Source organism: Leucoraja erinacea, chromosome 2 (assembly GCF_028641065.1).
Source record: "Leucoraja erinacea ecotype New England chromosome 2, Leri_hhj_1, whole genome shotgun sequence".
Taxonomy (NCBI): domain Eukaryota; kingdom Metazoa; phylum Chordata; class Chondrichthyes; order Rajiformes; family Rajidae; genus Leucoraja; species Leucoraja erinaceus.
Window position 1 is genome coordinate 22,039,610 of NC_073378.1, and position 21,923 is coordinate 22,061,532.

A 21,923-nucleotide genomic window follows, 5' to 3' on the forward strand; every position below is an offset into this window, starting at 1 on the left:
TTAACCTACATACCTGTACGTCTTTGGGACATAGGAGGAAACCGATCTCGGGTGAAAACCTACGCAGGTCACGGGTAGAACGTACAAACTCCGTACAGACAGCACCCATAGTCAGGATCAAACCTGGGTCTCCGGTGCTGCATAAGCTGTAAGGCAGCAACTCCACCGATGCGCCACCTTGCCGCCCGTGGTTGTTGAAGGTGGAATAAAGGAATAAAGGTCTAAATGCGCTAACTTAAACATTAACTTAGAAACACTAACTCAGGCACTGTACGTTCAGAGGTGAACTCTTCCTGCAGTGGTTAATCCTTCTGAAGTGCTGCTGCTGAAGAAAGGGGAACATGTGCAGATGCCTCAGAGGGCAAGGTCACTTCCTAGTTCAGCTGCAAAGGATATAGGTGAGTGGCCTTCGGAAAAGGCTGCTGGGCCTGCACAATAAAACGTTTGATGGAGTAACAGGCTTGACAGGAAGCAAACGTACAATCTGAGGAATACGGAGAAATATAGCACAATCCTGCACCCAGCCCACGCAGGGATCCCTTCCAGCACAAAAGCAGCGAACAACTTGAACGATGCCATGTGTATCATGGCAGAGAGGCTGAAAGATTGAACGCTCCCTTCAGTCACGCTCTGTGATCTGACATTCAGTGTCCATTAACTGACATGTGCAGTCAACAGAAGCCTGCACCATGGAAAGGTTGCAATCCATGCCTCGTCTGCTGCTCCGATACTGAAAAATAGTCTGCTCTTTTTTTTTTTATTGGAGTTTCAGTCATCTTTGTTGTGAACAGTAACAGCACCCTGTTGGATGTTGTTGGTATCTCCAGATCCAGATTAAAAGGAGACTGATAAATGAGAACTGATGGCCTTGATGTCCTTGAGAAATACTGGCGGCATTTTTCTTTATATAACTCAATGCAATGTTTAGAGTTATGGGCTTCAGCAACACATGCAAGGCAATTTAAACCAGCACAGGGCTACTGAGTGCCAGTTAACTTTAGGCAATAGCTAATTTATACTTATCAATAAATCCAGTTAAAAAAAAGTGACAATCCAGCTAGAAAGAGTGCAGAGAAGATTTATGAGAAAGGAACGAGTTATTGGGAGAGGTTGGGCAGGCTAGCACTTTATACCTTGGAGAGCAGGAGGGGTGATCTTATAGGGGCGTATACTGAAAGTAAACATGCAGGTAGTGTAGGCAGTGAAGAAAGCTAATGACATGTTGGCCTTCATAACGAGTGGATTTGAGTATTGGAGTAAAGAGGTCCTTCTGCAGTTGTACAAGGACCTGGTGAGACCACATCTGGAGTATGGTGTGCAGTTTTGGTCTCCTCATTTGAAGAAGGACATCCTTGCTATTGAGGCAGTGCAGCGTAGGTTCACGAGGTTAATCTCCAGGATGGCAGGACTGTCATATGAGGAAAGATTGGAAAGACTGGGCTTGTATTCACTGGAATTTAGGATGAGAGGGGATCTTATAGAAATGTAAAACATTATAAAAGGACTGGACAAGCTAGATGCAGGAAATATTTTCCCAATGTTGGGAGAGTCCAGAACCAGGGGCCACAGTCTAAGAATAAAGGGGAGCCCATTTAACACTGAGATGAGAAAAAAACTTTTTCACCCAGAGAGTTGTGAATTTGTGGAATTCTGCAGTCCCTTCCTACACATGATGATCAAAGTTGTTGTCCTGTCACACTTTAGAATCGCCTGCCACTTATGTTATTGTTATCCCTGCCTATAATTTCACAGTTGAAATTATTCTTTGTTGCTCTCTCATGGGTTTTTCGACATCTGCAAAATCGCTAAAAATTGGTTCCACAGTAATCTTCTCACTAATTGGCAAAGTATCCCTCGGGTTGGAGATGAAGTTTATTATTCCCAAAATGTTTACTTGATTTTCAATAATGAGCTGAAATTTCTTTGTAGGGGATGCACTCACTGCAATAACAATCAGCTGCATGATATACACTCAGAATGCTTTGAATGGACTTGGAAAGGTGAATTCATGTTTAGCGAATTAGTCCAGATAAACACATTCTCTAACTATTGGATACATAATAAAGTGAGTCTTTTTTACAAAGACTACACTTCAGACAAGGTAAAGTTCCTTCAATATGTCACTTAGATTTCAGCCTAGAATGTGCTCATGTACAGGGCTTGAACCCATGTCCTTTCAATGCTGTCAAATGAGCCAAACTGACGAAAAAATCAGAAATGGAGTTTTAGTTTTACAGCCCACCTTTGGCCCACCGAGTCGGTGCTGACCAGCGATCCCCATGCACTAGTTCTCTCCAACAGATTAAGGACAATTTACAGAAGCCAATTAACCTACAGACCTGCATGGCTCTGGAGTGTGGGAAAAATCGGAGCACCTGTAGAAAACCCACGCGCAGTCATCAGAAACATAGAAAATAGGTGCAGGAGTAGGCCATTCGGCCCTTCGAGCCTGCACCACCATTCAATATGATCATGGCTGATCATCCAACTTAGTATCCTGTTCCTGCCTTCACTCCATACCCCCTGATCCCTTTAGCCACAAGGGCCACATCTAACTCCCTCTTAAATACCTCCCTCCCAATGAACTGGCCTCAACTACCTTCTGCGGCAGAGAATTCCAGAGATTTACCACTCTCTGTGTGAAAAAAAGTTTTCCTCATCTCGGTCCTAAAAGATTTCCCCCTTATCCTTAAACTATGACCCCTTGTTCTGGAGTCTGTTCTGAAGAATGTACAAACTCCATGCAGACAGCACTCGTAGTCAGGATCGAACCCGAGCCTCTGGTCCTGTAAGGCAGCAATTCAGCTGCTGCGCCACTGTGCTGCCCCAATTGTCAATGGAGAAAGAACATTTCTGGATTAGAGGAGAGATAATAGACAATAGACAATAGGTGCAGGAGCAGGCCATTCGGCCCTTCGAGCCAGCACCGCCATTCAATGTGTTCATGGCTGATCATCCCCAATCAGTACCCCATTCCTGCCTTCTCCCCATATCCCCTAACTATGCTATTTTTAAGAGCCCTATCTAGCTCTCTCATGAAAGCATCCAGAAAACTTGCCTCCACCGCCCTCTGAGGCAGAGAATTCCACAGACTCACCACTCTCAGTGAGAAAAAGTGTTTCCTCGTCTCCGTTCTAAATGGCTTACTCCTTATTCTTAAACTGTGGCCCCTGGTTCTGGACTCCCCCAACATCTGGAACATATTTCCTGCCTCTAGCGTGTGCCCTTAACAATCTTATATGTTTCAATGAGATACCCTCTCATCCTTCTAAACTCCAGAGTGTATAAGCCCAGCTGCTCCACTCTTGCAGCATATGACAGTCCCGCCATCCCGGGAATTAACCTTGTAAACCCACGCTGCACCCCCTCAATAGCAAGAATGTCCTTCCTCAAGTTAGGGGACCAAAACTGCACACAATACTCCAGGTGTGGTCTCACTTGGGCTCTGCACAACTACAGAAGGATCTCTTTGCTCCTATATTTGATTCCTCTTGTTATCAAGGCCAACATGCCATTCGCTTTCTTCATTGCCTGCTGTACCTGCATGCTTACTTTCATAGACTGATGTACAAGGACCCCCAGATCCCATTGTACTTCCCCTTTTCCCAACTTGACGCCATTTCGATAGTAATCTGATGAGAATTATGAGGGTGGATTCAAGAGCTGGATAGTAGAAGTATTTCAGTGAGGAGATGGGAAGTACAGAACCTACACACAATGCTGAAAAATGGGAATCATGAGTGTTTACTTACATTGTACTTACAAGATGTGAGTTATTAAAATACGTTGTTCAAAGTCGTTATATTTTCTAAGGTTTGGTGCATCATGGCATCTTGATGAATTGTTATTTGAGGACATTAATTATCTGTTATTTGATGACAGTGACATCCATTCCTCTGGTAGTCACAGACAGAGTTTTACCAGTTCAGAAATGATTTTACCATTTTCCCAAATCCAAGCTGAGAGGTCAAAAGCCATCAAGGAAAAGAATAAAGATACTTTCCTTTTGAAAGATTGTTGCTCGTACCACTGATCAGGTGAGTGAGAATAATTCCTCTGCTTGATAACTTCTATTCCTTGGTGTGCCATTTCAGGCAAAAGTAAAATCACACGGTTTATTTTGTGGAATACGAGGCATTAAATGATCTCTATATGATACACTGTATAAATATTTCTAGTTTCAGGTTTCAGCATACAATTCTGGTCCTGATTTCTGATCTAGCATTTCTGCTATCTTCCTTTGTGGTACGTCTGAGCTTATCTTGTTTCAAGGAATTCCACCACTTGCCACCCTCATTCTTTATCCTATTGAACGCAAACCTAAATTTCATTTCTTGGATCCTATATTATCTGATAAGTTCCTCGAGGTATTGGTGCCCTTTCCTTCAAAATTACAATCACCTCCTCAAAAGAAAAGAAAACTTTGACCTCCTCTCCTCCACCCTGGCAAACTGTTGCTTCCACCCTTCCCTTCCAGTCCAATCAATTTGTTATTCTGTTACTTCTCAAATCCTTGACTACTTTTCCTGAGACCTTTTGTTTAAATCTTTCTGGTGAGGCTTTCGCTCTTACGATAAAAAAGCTCTTTCTTAAATTTGAAGAGCAGCATTCGTGATCATGTGAAAGCTATTCTATCCACATTATGTGACTATTATTCGGCTTTAATTTGGAGACCACATCATCTTCTTGTCACCCCTCTCCACCATACAGTTCGATGGGACATACAGTCCTGGTTCAATTCTTATACAACTGGAGCTATTGCGGAGCGGGCGATGCCTTGCCTGGGTCGCAGCGCTGGAGCTCCGGTGAGCTGAGACCGCCTAGAAAAACATCGTGGAGCTGCAGGTCTGTGGAGCGGCCAGCTGCGGGCGGCGGCGCTGACTTTAACATCGGGAGCCTGGGGTCTCGCGACGAGATCGCCAGTGGTGGAGCTCCATCCGGCGCGGCCTTGTTGGCTTCGGAAGCCACGGTCTCCGGTAAGGGAAGCGGCCATTCCAGAGTTCCCATGCCGCTGAGAGGATTCTCCCGATGCCGGAGTACAATCATCCGGCGAGAACAGCCTGGAACATCGGGGCCTCCGTAAAGGCAACTGTGGAGGCTACAATAGGCCTGACTATGGGTGGACATGGGATGGGGACTGGACATTGTGCCTTCCCTCATAATTGGAACGATTGTGGGGGGATGTTTTTATGTTTAAATTTCTTTATTACTGTTATGTCTGTATTCTTTCTTTATGTGCTGCATGGCAAGAATCATTTCACTACACCTAGGTGTATGTGACCAATAAAATAACCTTTGAACCTTAGAACCTTTGAAATCACACTATTTTCACAGGAAATAGCATTCATAGCAAAAGGATTTGAGTATAGGAGCAGGGAGGTTCTACTGCAGTTGTACAGGGTCTTGGTGAGACCACACCTGGAGTATTGCGTATAGTTTTGGTCTCCTAATCTGAGGAAAGACATTCTTGCCATAGAGGGAGTACTGAGAAGGCTCGCCAGACTGATTCCTGGGATGTCTGGACTTTCATATGAAGAAAGACTGGATAGACTCGGCTTGTACTCGCTAGAATTTAGAAGATTGAGGGGGGATCTTATAGAAACTTACAAAATTCTTAAGGGGTTGGACAGGCTAGTTGCAGGAAGATTGTTCCCGATGTTGGGGAAGTCCAGAACAAGGGTCACAGTTTAAGGATAAAGGGGAAATCATTTAGGACTGAGATGAGAAAAACATTTTTTACACAGAGAGTGGTGAATCTCTGGAATTCTCTGCTACACAATGTAGTTGAGGCCAGTTACACAGATAGGTTGAATAAGTTAGGTCTTTATTCTCTGGAGCGCAGAAGGTTAAGGGGGGACTTGATAGAGGTCTTTAAAATGATATGGTATGGAGAGAAGGCAGGTACAGGATACCGAGTTGGATGATCAGCCATGATCATATTGAATGGCGGTGCAGGCTCGAAGGGCCGAATGGCCTATCCTGCACCTATTTTCTATGTTTCTATGACTATCACAGTGGATGCCTCATTTAACCATGCAAATCTTCAGCAAAAACGACATAATGCAGTTGTAGGTGCTGACATCAATTATTCAGCTAATGAAACATCTGCCAAATGCCAAAATGCTGGTGCTTTTGAATACTGAACACGTTGCATCTAATGACTGATTAAACAAATGTAATGAGGTGAATAAGTCAAACTGATTGAGCCAATGAAATAGCCTTCCGAAACCGATCTCTTTTAATGATGGATTTTATCTCATGCATTTCTCAGGAGGAAATGATCAAGCATGCAAAAAATTAGCGATAAAACAATGAATACTGATCCTATCTTCCTTGCTCAAACAAAGCTTTCTATTCCCTTCATGGCACAAGAGGCTTTGCATCCCATGGCTTGATTATTTATCGTTTTTAGTCCACACTTTAACTAACAAACTTCAATTCATTTTTGGAATTAGCTTTAGTCCAGTTCTTTTTCAGGGATAAATAGAAAGAAAATGTAGGAATAGATATTCAGAGACACTTATCATCAGTTTTGGCTGTAAACTCCCGCAATATATATCAACAATTGAAGAGTCTCAAACCTTATGCTTCAGGGTACACAAAAATGCTGGAGAAACTCAGCAGGTGCAGCAGCATCTGGAGCGAAGGAAATAGGCAACGTTTCGGGCCAAAACCCTTCTTCAGACTGATGGGGGGGGGGGGGGAGAAGGAAGGAAAAAGGGAGGAGGAGGAGCCCGAGGGCGGGGGGATGGGAGGAGACAGCTCGAGGGTTAAGGAATGGTGGGAGGAGGCAGCAAGGGCTAGCAAAACTAGGAGAATTCAACGTTCATGCCATCCGGATGCAAGCAACCCAGGCGGAATATGAGGCGCTGTTCCTCCAATTTCCGGTGTTGCTCACTCTGGCAATGGAGGAGACCCAGGACAGAGAGGTCGGATTGGGAATGGGAGGGGGAGTTGAAGTGCTGAGCCACCGGGAGTTCAGGTAGGTTATTGCGGACTGAGCGGAGGTGTTCGGCGAAATGATCGCCCAACCTCCGCTTAGTCTCCCCGATGTAAATCAGCTGACATCTAGAGCAGCGGATGCAGTAGATGAGGTTGGAGGAGATACAGGTGAACCTTTGTCGCACCTGGAACGACTGCTTGGGTCCTTGAATGGAGTCGAGGGGGGAGGTGAAGGGACAGGTATTGCATTTCTTGCGGTTGCAACGGAAAGTGCCCGAGGAGGGGGTGGTACGGGAGGGAAGGGAAGAATTGACAAGGGAGTTGCGGAGGGAGCGGTCTTTGCGGAAGGTAGACATAGGGGGAGATGGGAAGATGTGGCGAGTGGTGGGGTCACGTTGGAGGTGGCGGAAATGGCGGAGGATTATTTGTTCAGGCATTGGTCTTATTAAAGAAAGAACAATTTGCTTTGACTCGTATATTTCTGGGAACTATGTTTAGTTTCAAAATGTTACATGGGCCCTGCAAATATAATTTAATTCACATTATGGATTCACAACTACAGAATGCTATGCAAATAAGGGTGTAACAGCAAAGACAGTGAGTTCATTGGCCAAAACAGAAAATATATTATGTGCAGAATAATTTATACCTATTAAAAAATAATATTTTCTCAAATTCTTTTCCACAAATTCAGTGTCGGCCATTTGATTCATAACTATCAAATTGAGTTACAACACCCTCAAAATACGTTCCAGGCACTTAAGTGAAGATAGCAGAATATTAAACATGGTTAAATAGCCTCACATCTCGATAATATACTTTACAACAAAATAAGCTGCAGTGAAATCTCTGCGGACCAAAGCAGCTCCACTTAATAAATTGCAGATATGATACTTAAGATGGACAAGCCAGGGTCACTTCAAGGTTTCTTTCATAACCATGTGAATGAAAATAACTGCCTGAGGATTGACTCAAACTGGCTGCCAACAGCTGATAATCAGTCACTTCTCTGCCTGCTGTTGAAATTTCCCTCATGGATACATGCATTGTCATCACAAAATCAGTGCTATTGATTTTATTTGGAATATTATTATTATTATTAAAGGCAGGAAACCTTTCTATGAGGTCCCTATCCACAGTCGGCACTCACCTTCAAGTTCTGACTGCTGCACAGTTTCACTGACATGAAATTCTCAGTGATATTTCATTTAACATTGCAAAATGGCACTGGAGTGTGGCGATTCTTTGCATGCTGATCTCAGAAGAGGATCTACCATCATCCAAACCAATTGCTCCACCCTTTTAAATGTGTTTTCCACTTGTAGATCTATCACTATTTTCTAGCTGTAATAACACTATTCTAAACTCCATATATTTATTTTTATTGAATTACATTTAAAGCTCACCAAAGTAAGAAAAAGTAGATTTATTTACATAACAAACAGTGACAATTATTTATCCTATTACCTAATCTGTTAACTGCAGTTGCATAAAACACAAATATACGTCCTGAGTCATCAAAATTCAGCTTAGCTTACATGGATAAACCGTCCTGTATGGGTATGGCTGCCCAGCCTGCAGCTGTCCGTTTTTTCACCTCTTTTTTTTATTTTTAGTGAGTTGAGTGTTTTGTTTTTTGAGTTCTAGTCTTTATGTGGCAGGAGGGGGGAAGGGGGATACTGATTTTCAGGGTCCCTACCTGGTCGGAGAGGCGACTTTTCTCCGGGCAGCACCTTCGACCCGTCTCGCAGCGTACCAGCGGGCCTGGAGCGGCGTTTCCTGAGGGGACCGGCCAGAACCTCGGCTTCAGCGGCGGCGGCGACACAGCGCTGGAGTGCTATCACAGAACGGGCGATGCCTTGCCCGGGTCGCCGCGCTCGAACTCCGGTATGCTAGGTTCTCCGATGAAACATCGCGGAGCTGCGGTCTGTGGAGCGGCCAGCCGTAGGCGGTGGCGCTGAACTTTAACATCGGGAGCCTGGGATCTCTCGCCGAGATCACCAGTGGTGGAGCTCCATCCAGCGTGGCCTGTCGGCTTCGGAAGACGCGGTCTCCGGTAACGGAAGTGGCCGTTCCAGGCATCCCAAGCCGCTGTGAGGATCCTCCCGACGCCGAAGCATCATCATCCGGTGAGAAAGGCCTGGAACATCGGGCCCCGTAGCAGCGATTGCGAAGGCCTCAATAGGCCCGACTATTGGTGGACAGGGGGATGGGACTGGACTTTGTGCCTTCCCTCACAGTGGGAACCATTGTGGGGGGATGTTTTTTTTATGTTTAAATTTCTTTATTATTGTTATGTTGTATTCTTTTTTATGTGCTGCATTGGCAATCCGTGTTCCACCACACCAATTGGTGTATGTGACTAATAAAGAACCTTTGAACCTTTGAAACTATCTGGAATAGGGAGCGCGTTGGATGTAATGCCCACAATACGACCTGGTAATGCATAAAACGCCAAGGGATATTCAATAACTCACTAAATACATCGATCTAAAATAATGGCTCCCCATGCTGAAAAACATGTTGTATTTTAAATTGGGAAGATATCAAGAAATGTCATTTGAAATGTAAAAGAATATGGGATTATCCTGTAAAGAGCATTGGAAATTTGGTTACAGAAGAGCAGTAGGTCATGAGTCCACTCCTGCATTTTCAGCCGTTCAAATACCTCAGCTACACTTTGCTATCCTTACCACACTTCTTGTGACTACAAGAATAATAAACCTACTGTCTGCTATGTAATGTAAATACTCCCTAGGTTGCAGAGACGGAGGGGTGTAAAATGACGGTAGAAGCAATAGGTAGCAAGGTGAAAAGTAAAAGTGGCAGGCCGGCAAATCCAGGGCAAAAATCAAAAAGGGCCACTTTTCAACTTAATTGTATAAGAGGTAAGAGTGTTGTAAAAACAAGCCTGAAGGCTTTGTGTCTCAATGCAAGGAGCATTCGTAATAAGGTGGATGAGTTGAACGTGCAGATAGCTATTAATGACTATGATATAGTTGGGATCACGGAGACATGGCTGCCGGATGACAAAGGCTGGGAGCTGAACATCCAGGCATATTCAATATTCAGGAGGGATAGACAGAAAGGGAAAGGAGGTGGGGTAGCTTTGCTGGTTAGAGAGCAAATTAACGCAATAGAAAGGTAGGACATTAGCTTGGAGGATGTGGAATCGATATGGGTAGAGCTGCGAAACACTAAGGGGCAGAAAACACTAGTGGGAGTTGTGTACAGGCCACCTAACAGTAGTAGCGGAGTTGGGGATGGCATCAAACAGGAAATTAGAAATGCGTGCAACAAAGGCAAAACAGTTATAATGGGTGACTTCAATCTACCTATAGATTGGGTGAATCAAATTGGCAAGGGTGATGAGGAAGAGGATTTCTTGGAATGTATGCGGGATAGTTTTCTAAACCAACATGTAGAGGAACCAATGAGAGAGCAGGCCATTATAGATTGCGTATTGAGTAATGAGGAAGGGTTAGTTAGCAGTCTTGTGTGTGGCCCCTTGGGCAAGTGTGACCATAATATGGTTGAGTTCTTCATTAGGATGGAGAGTGACATTGTTAATTCAGAAACAAGGGTCCTGAACTTAAAGAAAGGTAACTTGGAGGGTATGAGATGTGAATTGGCCATGATAGATTGGCAATTGATTCTTAATGGGTTGACGGTGGATATGCAATGGAAGGCATTTAAAGACTGCATGGATGAACTACAACAATTGTTCATCCCAGTTTGGCAAAAAACGAAATCAGGGAAGGTAGTGCATCTGTGGATAACAAGGGAAATCAGGGATAGTATCAAAACAAAAGATGAAGCGTACAAATTAGCCAGAAAAAGCAGCCTACCAGAGGACTGGGAGAAATTCAGAATCCAGCAGAGGAGGACAAATGGCTTAATTAGGAAAGGGAAAATAGATTATGAAAGAAAACTGGCAGGGAACATAAAAACTGACTGCAAAAGCTGTTATAGATATGTGAAGAGAAAAAGATTAGTTAAAACAAATGTAGGTCCCTTGCAGTCAGAAACAGGTGAATTGATCATGGGGAACAAGGACATGCAGACCAATTGAATAACTACTTTGGTTCTGTCTTCACTAAGGAAGACATAAATAATCTGCCGGAAATAGCAGGGGGCCGGGGGTCAAATGAGATGGAGGAACTGAGTGAAATCCAGGTTAGCCGGGAAGTGGTGTTGGGTAAATTGAATGGATTAAAGGCCGATAAATTCCCAGGGCCAGATAGGCTGCATCCCAGAGTACTTAAGGAAGTAGCCTCAGAAATAATGGATGCATTAGTGATAATTTTTCAAAACTCTTTAGATTCTGGAGTAGTTCCTGAGGATTGGAGGGTAGCTAATGTAACCCCACTTTTTAAAAAGGGAGGGAGAGAAGAACGGGGAATTACAGACCAGTTAGTCTAATGTTGGTAGTGGGGAAACTGCTAGAATCAGTTATTAAAGATGGGTTAGCGGCACATTTGGAAAGTGGTGAAATCATTGGGCAAAGTCAGCATGGATTTATGAAAGGTAAATCATGTCTGACGAATCTTATAGAATTTTTCAAGGATGTAACTAGTAGAGTGGATAAGGGAGAACCAGTGGATGTGTTATATCTGGACTTTCAGAAGGCTTTCGACAAGGTCCCACATAAGAGATTAGTATACAAACTTAAAGCACACGGTATTGGGGGTTCAGTATTGATGTGGATAGAGAACTGGCTGGCAGACTGGAAGCAAAGAGTAGGAGTAAACGGGTCCTTTTCACAATGGCAGGCAGTGACTAGTGGGGTACGGCAAGGCTCAGTGCTGGGACCCCAGCTATTTACGATATATATTAATGATCTGGATGAGGGAATTGAATGCAACATCTCCAAATTTGCGGATGACACAAAGCTGGGGAGCAGTGTTAGCTGTGAAGAGAATGCTAGGAGACTGAAAGTTGACTTGGATAGGCTGGGTGAGGTGGCAAATGTTTGGCAGATGCAGTATAATGTGGATAAATGTGAGGTTATCCACTTTTGTGGCAAAAACAGGAAAGTAGACTATTATCTGAATGGTGGCCGATTAGGAAAGGGGGAGATACAACGATACAAGGGTGTCATGGTACACCAGTCATTGAAAGTAGGCATGCAGGTGCAGCAGGCAGTGAAGAAAGCGAATGGTATGTTAGCTTTCATTGCAAAATGATTTGAGTATAGGAGCATGGTTGTTCTACTGCAGTTGTACAGGGTCTTGGCGAGACCACACCTGGAATATTGCCTAAAGTTTTGGTCTCCAAATCTGAGGAAAGACATTATTGCCATAGAGGGAGTGCAGAGAAGGTTCACCAGACTGATTCCTGGGATGTCAGGACTTTCAGATGAAGAAAGACTGGATAGACTCGGCTTGTACTCGCTAGAATTTAGGAGATTGAAGGGGGATCTTATAGAAACTTATAAAATTCTTAAGGGGTTGGACAGGGTAGATGCAGGAAGATTGTTCCCGATGTTGGGGAAGTCCAGAACAAGTGGTCACAGTTTAAGGATAAGGGTGAAATCCTTTAAGACCGAGATAAGAAAAACATTTTTCACACAGAGAGTGTTGAATCTCTGGAACTCTCTGCCACAGAGGATAGTTGAGGCCAGTTCATTGGCTATATTTAAGAGGGAGTTAGATGTGGCCCTTGTGGCTAAAGGGATCAGGGGGTATGGAGAGAAGGCAGGTACGGGATACTGAGTTGGATGATCAGCCATGATCATATTGTATGACGGTGCAGGCTCGAAGGGCCGAATGGCCTACTCCTGCACCTATTTTCTATGTATCTATAATTGTTTCAGGATGGTATGCGGTATAAGAGGCAAGAGTTGACAGTCAGAAAGGTTCACAGAAAAATAGTTGGCCATGTCAATGATTGTAATGTCTTTAGAGGATTAACTGCCATGTCACCAGGTTCACCAACGATTGTCTAAGATGATCTGTCATGCTACTAAGCTATCTATAACAAATACAATGGACATTGTGTCATTCTCCCTGGGCAAGTTGGTAGTGAAGCTTGAATGGCCACCATTGCCTTCAACTTCAGCAGAACCAACACAACCATCCTCTGCTTCTCCATTACTCTAATTAACCAACATTCTAACCTCATTATACACCTCGACCCTTTCATTCATATAACCATTCAAGCAAGAATATTTCCAAATTAAACTGTGTGAGGCTAATGTGCAATAAATTTCCCATTTAATTCCTGAGTTTTTATTTTTACTTTTTTATTTCTCAATTTCTTATTTAGTCCATGATCTTTTTTTTATTTTTTGCAAAATATATTACATTCACACAGTGCACAGCACATGATAGCATGGGAAACGATAAAATTTAACATCTAATATGAAAATAAACAATAAGCATACATCTGTCTCAAGTGCAAACAAACTCCTGAGATTTCTCTCACAGAACAATTTCCCGAACAGAACTGATATAAGCCAGGAAATCCCTGTATATATCCACTGATTATTTGATGGTATCCCTGTTTGCCGCCTTCTATTACACCAACAAATAGTCCATAAATATTCTAGTCTTGAAAATGGACCTTTTATTTAAGGTACTTGGAATGCTGCCAGTACCTGGTGAATTGTAGGACTTTAAGTATCCTTAGAAACACTAGAGAAAATAATTAATCAGAAAATGGTCTAAAACAATGAAAAATTAAAATCAATTTAGCTATACTTGATCAAGGGTTCATCTGAGATCAGTCATACTAAATGCACTATATCATGGCTGCATTTACATTACATCCAAAATTCCAAGGCCAGCATATTGTGCGTTTAGTGCTACTGAACATCCAGGGATGGGTAAGTGGGTTTAGTGGTCATTCATCCTGAATTTTAATTCTCTTCACAGGCGTGCATTTCTGCACATATTTTATTCATCATGACTGTTGAGAATATTGTACTAAAGAACTGGAGAAGGACATGTTCATGGCATCCACAGCTGTCTGTGTGCAGCAAAATCAGTTCATTTAGAAAATAGTTATTAATATGAAAAGAGGCACAATTTATCGCAAAATCGAAAACAAATTTCCACCACAAAACCAAGGCAATATCTCCAGAGCAATATAATAACTGGAGTATAGATACTTTAAACAAATGTGCATAAAATCTACCTCAAACACAACCAATATTACTCGCATTATTATCAGCTGAAAAATTCAGTTAAAATATAAAAGTGACTCACCGCCAGTGGCTACAGTTATCTCTCGCAGAAAATGGCCATAAAATGGGAAATCGAAGGACAGATTTACTCTCTGTATGAAGCAATCAAAAACGTAATGTCAATAATAAATGAATTCACTTTTTTTCCATAGTAGCATCACTTAAGTTTCATTGATACTATTTTTCTATGCCGAGTATAAAGAATGCTAGCACCGAACCCGTGTGGGAATATAGTTTGCTTATTATACTGCATACAGCGTCATACAGCATGGACACATGGCCTTCAACCCACTGATTTCAGTGGATATTTTTTAAGGCAGAGATAGACAAATTCTTGATTAGAATAGGTGTCACGTGTTATGGGGAGAAGGCAGGAAAATGGGATTAGGGGGCAGAGATCAGCCGTGTAGACCCGATGGACCAAATGGCCTAATTCTACTCCTATAACTTGCGAGTCCATGCTGAACCTAAAGCACCCACTTACATTAATATAGAAACATAGAAAATAGGTGCAGGAGTAAGCCATTTGGTCCTTCGCACCAGCACCGCCATTCAATATGATCATGGCTGATCATCCAATATGTACCCCTTTCTGCTTTCTCCTCATACCCATTGATTCAATTAGCCCTAAGAGCTCTATCTAACTCTCTCTTGAAAACATCCAGTGAATTGGCCTCCACTGCCTTCTGTGGCAGAGAATTCCACAGATTCACAACAACTGTTCTAAAAGGCCTACCCCTTATTCTTACACTGTGACACCCTGGTTCTGGACTCCCCCAATATCGGGAACATTTTTCCTGCATCTAGCCTTAAGAATTTTATAAGAATATAACATTAATCATGTATTTTTTTAATTCTCCCCATATTACCAACAAAATAATCTGAACCTGAGGAAGGGTCCCGATCCAAAACGTCACCTATCCATGTTCTCCAGACATGTTGCCTGACATGTTGATTTATGCCACCACTTTGCATCCTTTCCCCAACAACATCTCCAGAATCTCCCTTGCACCTGCACAATCAGGACAATTTACAATGGCCAACTGACCTACCAACCCGCTTATCTTTGGAATGTGATAGAAAACCAGAAAAGCCAGTAGAAACACACAGTCACAGGGAGAACATGCAAACTCCACACAGACAGTACTTGAGGTCTGAATTGAACCTGGGTCTGTCGCATGTACCAGCTGCGCACCCAATAATTTTACAATATACAACAATAACTTTTAAAAATCTAGAATTGTGCCCAAAAAATATGTGGCCTCAAACAACTCATCTCTTTCCTCTCCACCATTTCTTCATTGTCTAGATATGAATCCAAGTCTGAAACTTGCCATATCTGTAGCAATCTATTGATAATGGCACATATGCTGGTTAGCACGCAAACAAAAGCTTTTCACTGTGCCTCGGCACACGTGACAATAATTAAATAAATAAATAAACGGAACACTATTTTTTTCCAACATTTAAGTAATCTCAACTCGACTCCATTCCTCTTTTACACAGGAACTATATTGATCCACTTAGCCGAAGGTGCTTGTTGTTCTGGATAGACTGGATAGACTCGGCTTGTACTCGCTAGAATTTAGAAGATTGAGGGGGATCTTATAGAAACTTACAAAATTCTTAAGGGGTTGGACAGGCTAGATGCAGGAAGATTGTTCCCTATGTTGGGGAAGTCAAGGACAAGAGGTCACAGTTTAAGGATAAGGGGGAAATCCTTTAAAACCGAGATGAGGAGAACTTTTTTCACACAGAGAGTGGGGAATCTCTGGAACTCTCTGCCACAGAAGGTAATTGAGGCCAGTTCATTGGCTATATTTAAGAGGGAGTTAGATGTGGCCCTTGAGGCTAAAGGGATCAGGGGGTATGGAAAGAAGGCAGGTACAGGATACCGAGTTGGATGATCAACCATGATCATATTGAATGGCGGTGCAGGCTCGAAGGGCCGAATGGCCTACTCCTGCACCTATTTTCTATGTTTCTATGTTCCTTTCAAGGAGATCTTAACTGATTTATGGCCACCAACTCCACACCACCCACCTTATTTCATATATTTAGTTCTCTAATATCTGTCATCTTGTGTGTTTGCCGATTAATTTGCAAATATAATTCTTGCAATGAAGTGAAGCTTTTACAACACCGAGCTAATACAACACGAATGAATTAATTGTGTTAATCTGGAAACAGTCTATTGAGCTTCAATAGGTGACACTTACTGCAGCTTGCCGGTGAGTGTTGGATAGAATCCCATGAATCTTCACTTTATCTTTTTCCATTTTCTCCATGTTTACCCATAGTTCACTTGTAGCAGCATCCCCCGGCCCATAAGTTCTTGATGTATAGTAATTATGGTCTGTATTTTCCTGCAAATATATGAACAAGAAAGACATTCTTTTTAATAATGTGAAAACCAAGCATTATCCATCATCCAGATGGGTTACAACTCCTCAGACACAATATTATTAAATAAGGTAGACAAAAATGCTGGTGAAACTCAGCGGGTGCAGCAGCATCTATCAAGCGAAGGAAATAGGCAAATTTCGGGCCGAAACCCTTCTTCAGACTGATGGAGGGTGGGGGGGGGGGGGGGGGGGGTAGCGGGGAGAAGAAAGGAAAGAGGAGGAGCCCGAAGGCTGAGGGATGGAAGGAGACAGCCCGAGGGCAGAGGAAGGCGAGGAGACAGCTCCTGAGCCACCGGGAGGTCGGATACGGAGTGGGAGGGGAAGTAGAAGTGCTGAGCCACCGGGAGGTCAGGTTGGTTATTAAATAAGGATAATGATTAGATTAGATAAAAATATTGAGAATTAATTTGATACTCAGTTGATCAGTGGAGAAAGGACATGTATTTATAGAGGACTATAACTTTTGCCTCAAATGATCTGCAGCCAGTGAATTGGTTCTTTCAGTCATAAAGTCAGAAACAGCACAGAACTAGGCCCTTCAGTCCAGCTTGCCTATGCTGATGAAGTTGCCCCATCTACACTAGTCCCACCAGACTGCATCTGGCCCAAATCCATCTAAACTTTTCCTATCCATGTATTTGTCCAAATGTCTTTTAAATGCCGCTTTAGTACCTGCCTCAACTACCTCCTCATGCAACTCGTTCCATATACCCATCACCATCCGTTTGAAAATGTTGCCCCTTTGATTCCTATTACAGGGCTGCCAACTCTCACGCATTGAGCGTGAGGCTCACGCATTTGCGAAATTCTCACGCTGATCACAAATTTCTCACGCTCACCCGCTCTGTCCACACCTCATGGAATTTTGACCCCGACCCAGAGCCAGGAGCGGACTGGGTTAGTGGGGGCGTCAGTGCATCCTCTGGAGCCACGGGAATGAATCTCGGGCTAAGGCTCCGCTCCGATGCCCGATTCTCGGGTCACTGATCCTCACCTTCCGAAGACCCCCAGGTCACTATCCCTCACCTCCCCCGGACTCCAGTTTGGCAGAGCACCTGGGCCGACCCGCTTCCTGGGTGGGGGGGGGGGGGGGGGGGGGGGGGGGGGGGGGGAATTGCTCCCCGGACGTCACCAAGTCTCTGAATGTCCGCTCACTCCGGGTGTTGTCGCCGCTTCACTGACAAACACTCTCACACACAACATAACACACACTGGCACACACCCTCTCACACATACTCTCACCCACACTGATACACACTCTCACACACACCCTCACACACACTGATACACACCCTCACACACACTGGCACACACGCACCCTCACTTCAATAAAACTTGGAGGCTAACTGTATTCATTGTCTGAGTTTGATTGCTGGAAGCAATCAATAAATAATTAGGTGCAGTTGTGTAGCCTACATTTACAATGTGTTTAGTTAGGTCTACATTTGTGTCTGCTAATGTTCAATTTCAAATGGTTTATTAATGGAAAGGATCCCTTCGTGCGTGCACAACTGATCCAGACCGCATGAAGTCGCATTTTGCCCAATCCGACCCGTGACCTAAAATGAGTGATCCTGACTACGGGTGCTGTCTGTACAGAATTTGTACATTCTCCCCATGACTACATGGGTTTTCTCTGGATATTCCGGTTTCTCCCACATCCGAAAGAAGTGCAGGTTTATAGGTTAATTGGCTTCTGTAAATTGTCCCTGGCGTGTAGGATAGAATTGGTTGCTGGTAGATTGCTGGTCAGTGTTGACTTGGAGGGCCGAAGGGCCTGTTTCCATATATACGTTTTACATATATATCTTAATTTCATTGAACCATATATGGAATATGTGGCATTATTTTCATCTTGTTTCTATAGTCAAAGGGTAAGGTTGATTAATTTATTTGTGCAGAATAGTGATGGGAGTGCGACTCCTCTTGCCTTCTTTCTATGTTTTTTTTTCACTATAACAGCATGAATTATAATCTGATTTTAATACATGTATATACTAAGATCATTCATGTGCAGCACCTGTTGAGGAGTAGTTAGGAATGGAAGTTAGCCTAACTTTTTTCATACCTAATCCAATGTAAAGCATAAATGTTGCATTCAAGTGTAAGTTAAAAGACTCGCTACAGTATGCACCAGATTTGCTTTTTCAGCTTGAAAAAATGCAAAGCTCCTTACTGGTAGTAGGGTGGGAGAGAGATGTGGGGGGGGGGGGTGTGGGGGAGGGGGTGAGTGGAGGGAGGTGGAGGGGGATGGGTGTGGGTGGGGTAGGAGGTGTGGGGGGGGGGGTGGGGAGGGGATTGGGGGAAGGGGTGCGTGGTGGTCGTTGCAGACGCTGCTTGCACTCTGCTCACCCTGCACCTTCAGCTTTCGGCCTGACGCAGTAGCTCCCGGTCCCACTCTTGCTTCACTCAGAGGGAAGCAAACCGGAAGAGGACAAGTATATAGATAGATTCAAGAAGATAGAATATTTTAGGGGAAAGCTGGATGGAGGCAATGTGATATTCCGTGACATGCTTGTGAGGAGCAATTGGGTTGAGAATTCGATTGAGAAGCTTTCTTTTTGCATGCCATATATATATATATATGTATATGTATAATGTGTATGTGTATGTGTATGTATGTATGTGTATGTGTATGTGTATGTGTATGTGTATGTGCAATATATAAATATATTATATATAATATACATATATATATAAAATAATATATATATATATATTTATTAGTATGCAATACATAAATACATTCAAATCACACTCAAAAAACAATAGATAGAGCAAAGGAGAGAATACAGAAAATGCTGAAAATACGTGCCAGCATTGTGGCACATCAGTTCTATAGACAGTCTATGTCCTCAATGATGTAGAGGTGTATCAGACAATACCCTAGCTGATGAAATAATTTTTCAGAAGCTTGATATCAGACGGGAAGAAGCTGTTCCCGAGTTTGATGGGTGTGCGCTTTCAAACTTCTGTACTTTCAACTGGATGGGAGCAGGGACAAGTCTTTGATTATGTTGGCTCCTATTTTGAGGCAACATGAAATGTAGATGGAGCCAGTGGTGGGAAAGTCTGGTCTGATGGTTAAGATTTTGAAATAATAAGGTGCACATTTTCCTTTAAGTGTGCAAAGATAGTTTAAAAAAAAAAAGTCTGGTAGGTTATTGTTGCTCAGCTTTCATGATAGCCTTTGCATGCACAAAACAGTAATTAACATAATGTTCATCGTAAATAGAGATGGTGCAAAATAAAATGAAAATTACAAACTAATTAAACTTAATTAAACTAAACAGATTTGGCCAGAATATGACACTTACATCAAACATAGAATAATGTAGCACAGTAACAGGCCCTTCGGCCTGCGTTGTCTATGCCAAACATTATGCCAAATTAAATCATCTATGCTTGCATCTATTCCTATGCCCTTCTAAAAGCCTCTCAAATATATACTATTGTGTCTGAGTTTACCTCAACCTGGCATCTGACACTATCTGTGTAATAAAATTGCCCTGCACATCTTTCTTTAAACTTTTGCCCTCTCAGCGTAAAATTATGACCAATATTTGACATTTCCTCCTTGGTAATTTGAAATTTGGCTTGTCTCTAATGACTCTCATAAACGTCTTCATAAACATTCTCATAAACTTCATCAAATGCACCATAGAAAGCATACTGTCTGGTTGCATCACAGCTTGGTTTGGGAACAGGTCTGCCCAAGACCGCAAGAAAGCACAGTCTGTTGTAGATGTAGTCCTGTCCATCACACAGACCAGACTTCCTACCATTCACTCCATCTACACTTGACACTGCTTCAGAAAAGCAGCCAACATAATCAAAGATTAGTTTCAGCATGGGCATTCCTTCTTCTCCTTACTTCCAAATGGCAGAAGGTCCAGAAGCATGAATAGCATGCACCATTAGTTTCAGGAACAGCTTCTTTCCCTCTGTTATCTGGCTCTAGGGGCTAGTGGAATCAAGGGATATGGGGAGAAGGCAGGCACGGGTTATTGATAGGGGACGATCAGCCATGATCACAATGAATGGCGGTGCTGGCTCGAAGGGCCGAATGGCCTCCTCCTGCACCTATTTTCTATGTTTCTGTTTCTGAACAGTCCTTCCATAAGCCAGGATACTGGCTGATTTCAGATTGATTTGATTGTATTTATGTATAGCATTCTTTGATTTGTTATATGAAAACAAATGTACCTTGGTACACGTTAAGAGTCATGAGTGTTTTAACATCTTTCAGATGCTTTCCGAAGGTGCCGCTGTGGCAGATGCCTTCCGGAGGTGTCGCTGAGAAGCTGAGGCTAGTGCCTCGTGACCCGGGCCTCACCGGCTGGAACCTCGCGAGTCGGAGGTGGAGCTTTGTGGGCCGGCAGTGGAACCTCGCGGCCCTGGCCCCCCCCGGGCTGAATCCTCACGAGACAGAGGTCGGGTATCGCGGGCCCGAGTCTCACGGGTCAGAGGTGGATCCGCGCAGGTCGACGAAGCCCACGGCGGGTCTGGGTCTGCGGAGCCCGTGGCGGGGGCCTGGGTCGGCGCCATGAAGGCGTCTGGAGAGGACTCGGCAGCGTTAATGGAGAGGTTGGTGCGGCGGTCGATGATGGCGCTGACCGACGAATGAGGATTTTCACGTGAAATGAGAATGTCGCTGCTGAGGGAAAGAATAAAGGAGGACTCGGTGTGGGGGGACTGGCAGTGAGGGAGGGGGAAGAACAATGGACAATGGAGGACCCGGCGTAGGGGAGGGGAATTTGTAACTTTGTAAGTGCCCTTTATGGGCAACTATTTGCATACCTTGGGTATGAAGCAAAAAATTTCACAGTGACTTGTCACATGTGGCAATAAAGTATTCAATTCAATCATAATATGTATGGAAACGGAACAATGAAATTGTTGCTTGCAGCCACACGACATGCTTGTAAACACAACACTCAATAGATATTATGATAAACAAATAAATGTCCAATAAAAAATATACAATGTAATGCAAAGATAATATAAAGGCCAAGGTCTCAAGTGCAACCATGGCAGTTCGTAGTTTAGTCAGTGTTTATCGTGTTCAATAGCCTGATGACTGTTGAGAAGAAGGTATTTCTCAAACTGAATATCACCGTTTTGATCTATCACTCAGGGGAAAACCATGCAATCCCCACATCATGCAAACCCCACACGGACTGTACCCATGGTCAGGATCGAACCCGGGTCTCAGTCGTGGTGAGGCAGTGGCTGTACTAGCTGTGCCACTGTGCCACCATATATATTTTTCGTTCCTTATTAAAATTTCCTTCAATACCAACGATTAGTGTATAGAACAATTTATAGCTCATTTTATGCACCTCATCATCCTTTTCCTCCAAATCCCAAATATAATTATTTAATAGACT

At 43.3% G+C, this 21,923-nt stretch overlaps 1 protein-coding gene across 1 annotated transcript in view; it reads right to left on the reverse strand.

Annotated features, from left to right (window-relative positions):
* plxdc2b (plexin domain containing 2b) overlaps window positions 1–21,923 on the reverse strand; it is a 476,090-nt gene that overhangs the window by 204,799 nt on the left and 249,368 nt on the right. Inside the window, exons 4-5 of the mRNA XM_055648826.1 lie at window positions 16,348–16,494; window positions 14,151–14,220 (exon numbers count right to left, since the gene is read on the reverse strand). Of these exons, the coding sequence (XP_055504801.1) occupies window positions 14,151–14,220; window positions 16,348–16,494 (217 nt within the window). The remainder of the gene's footprint in view (window positions 1–14,150; window positions 14,221–16,347; window positions 16,495–21,923) is intronic.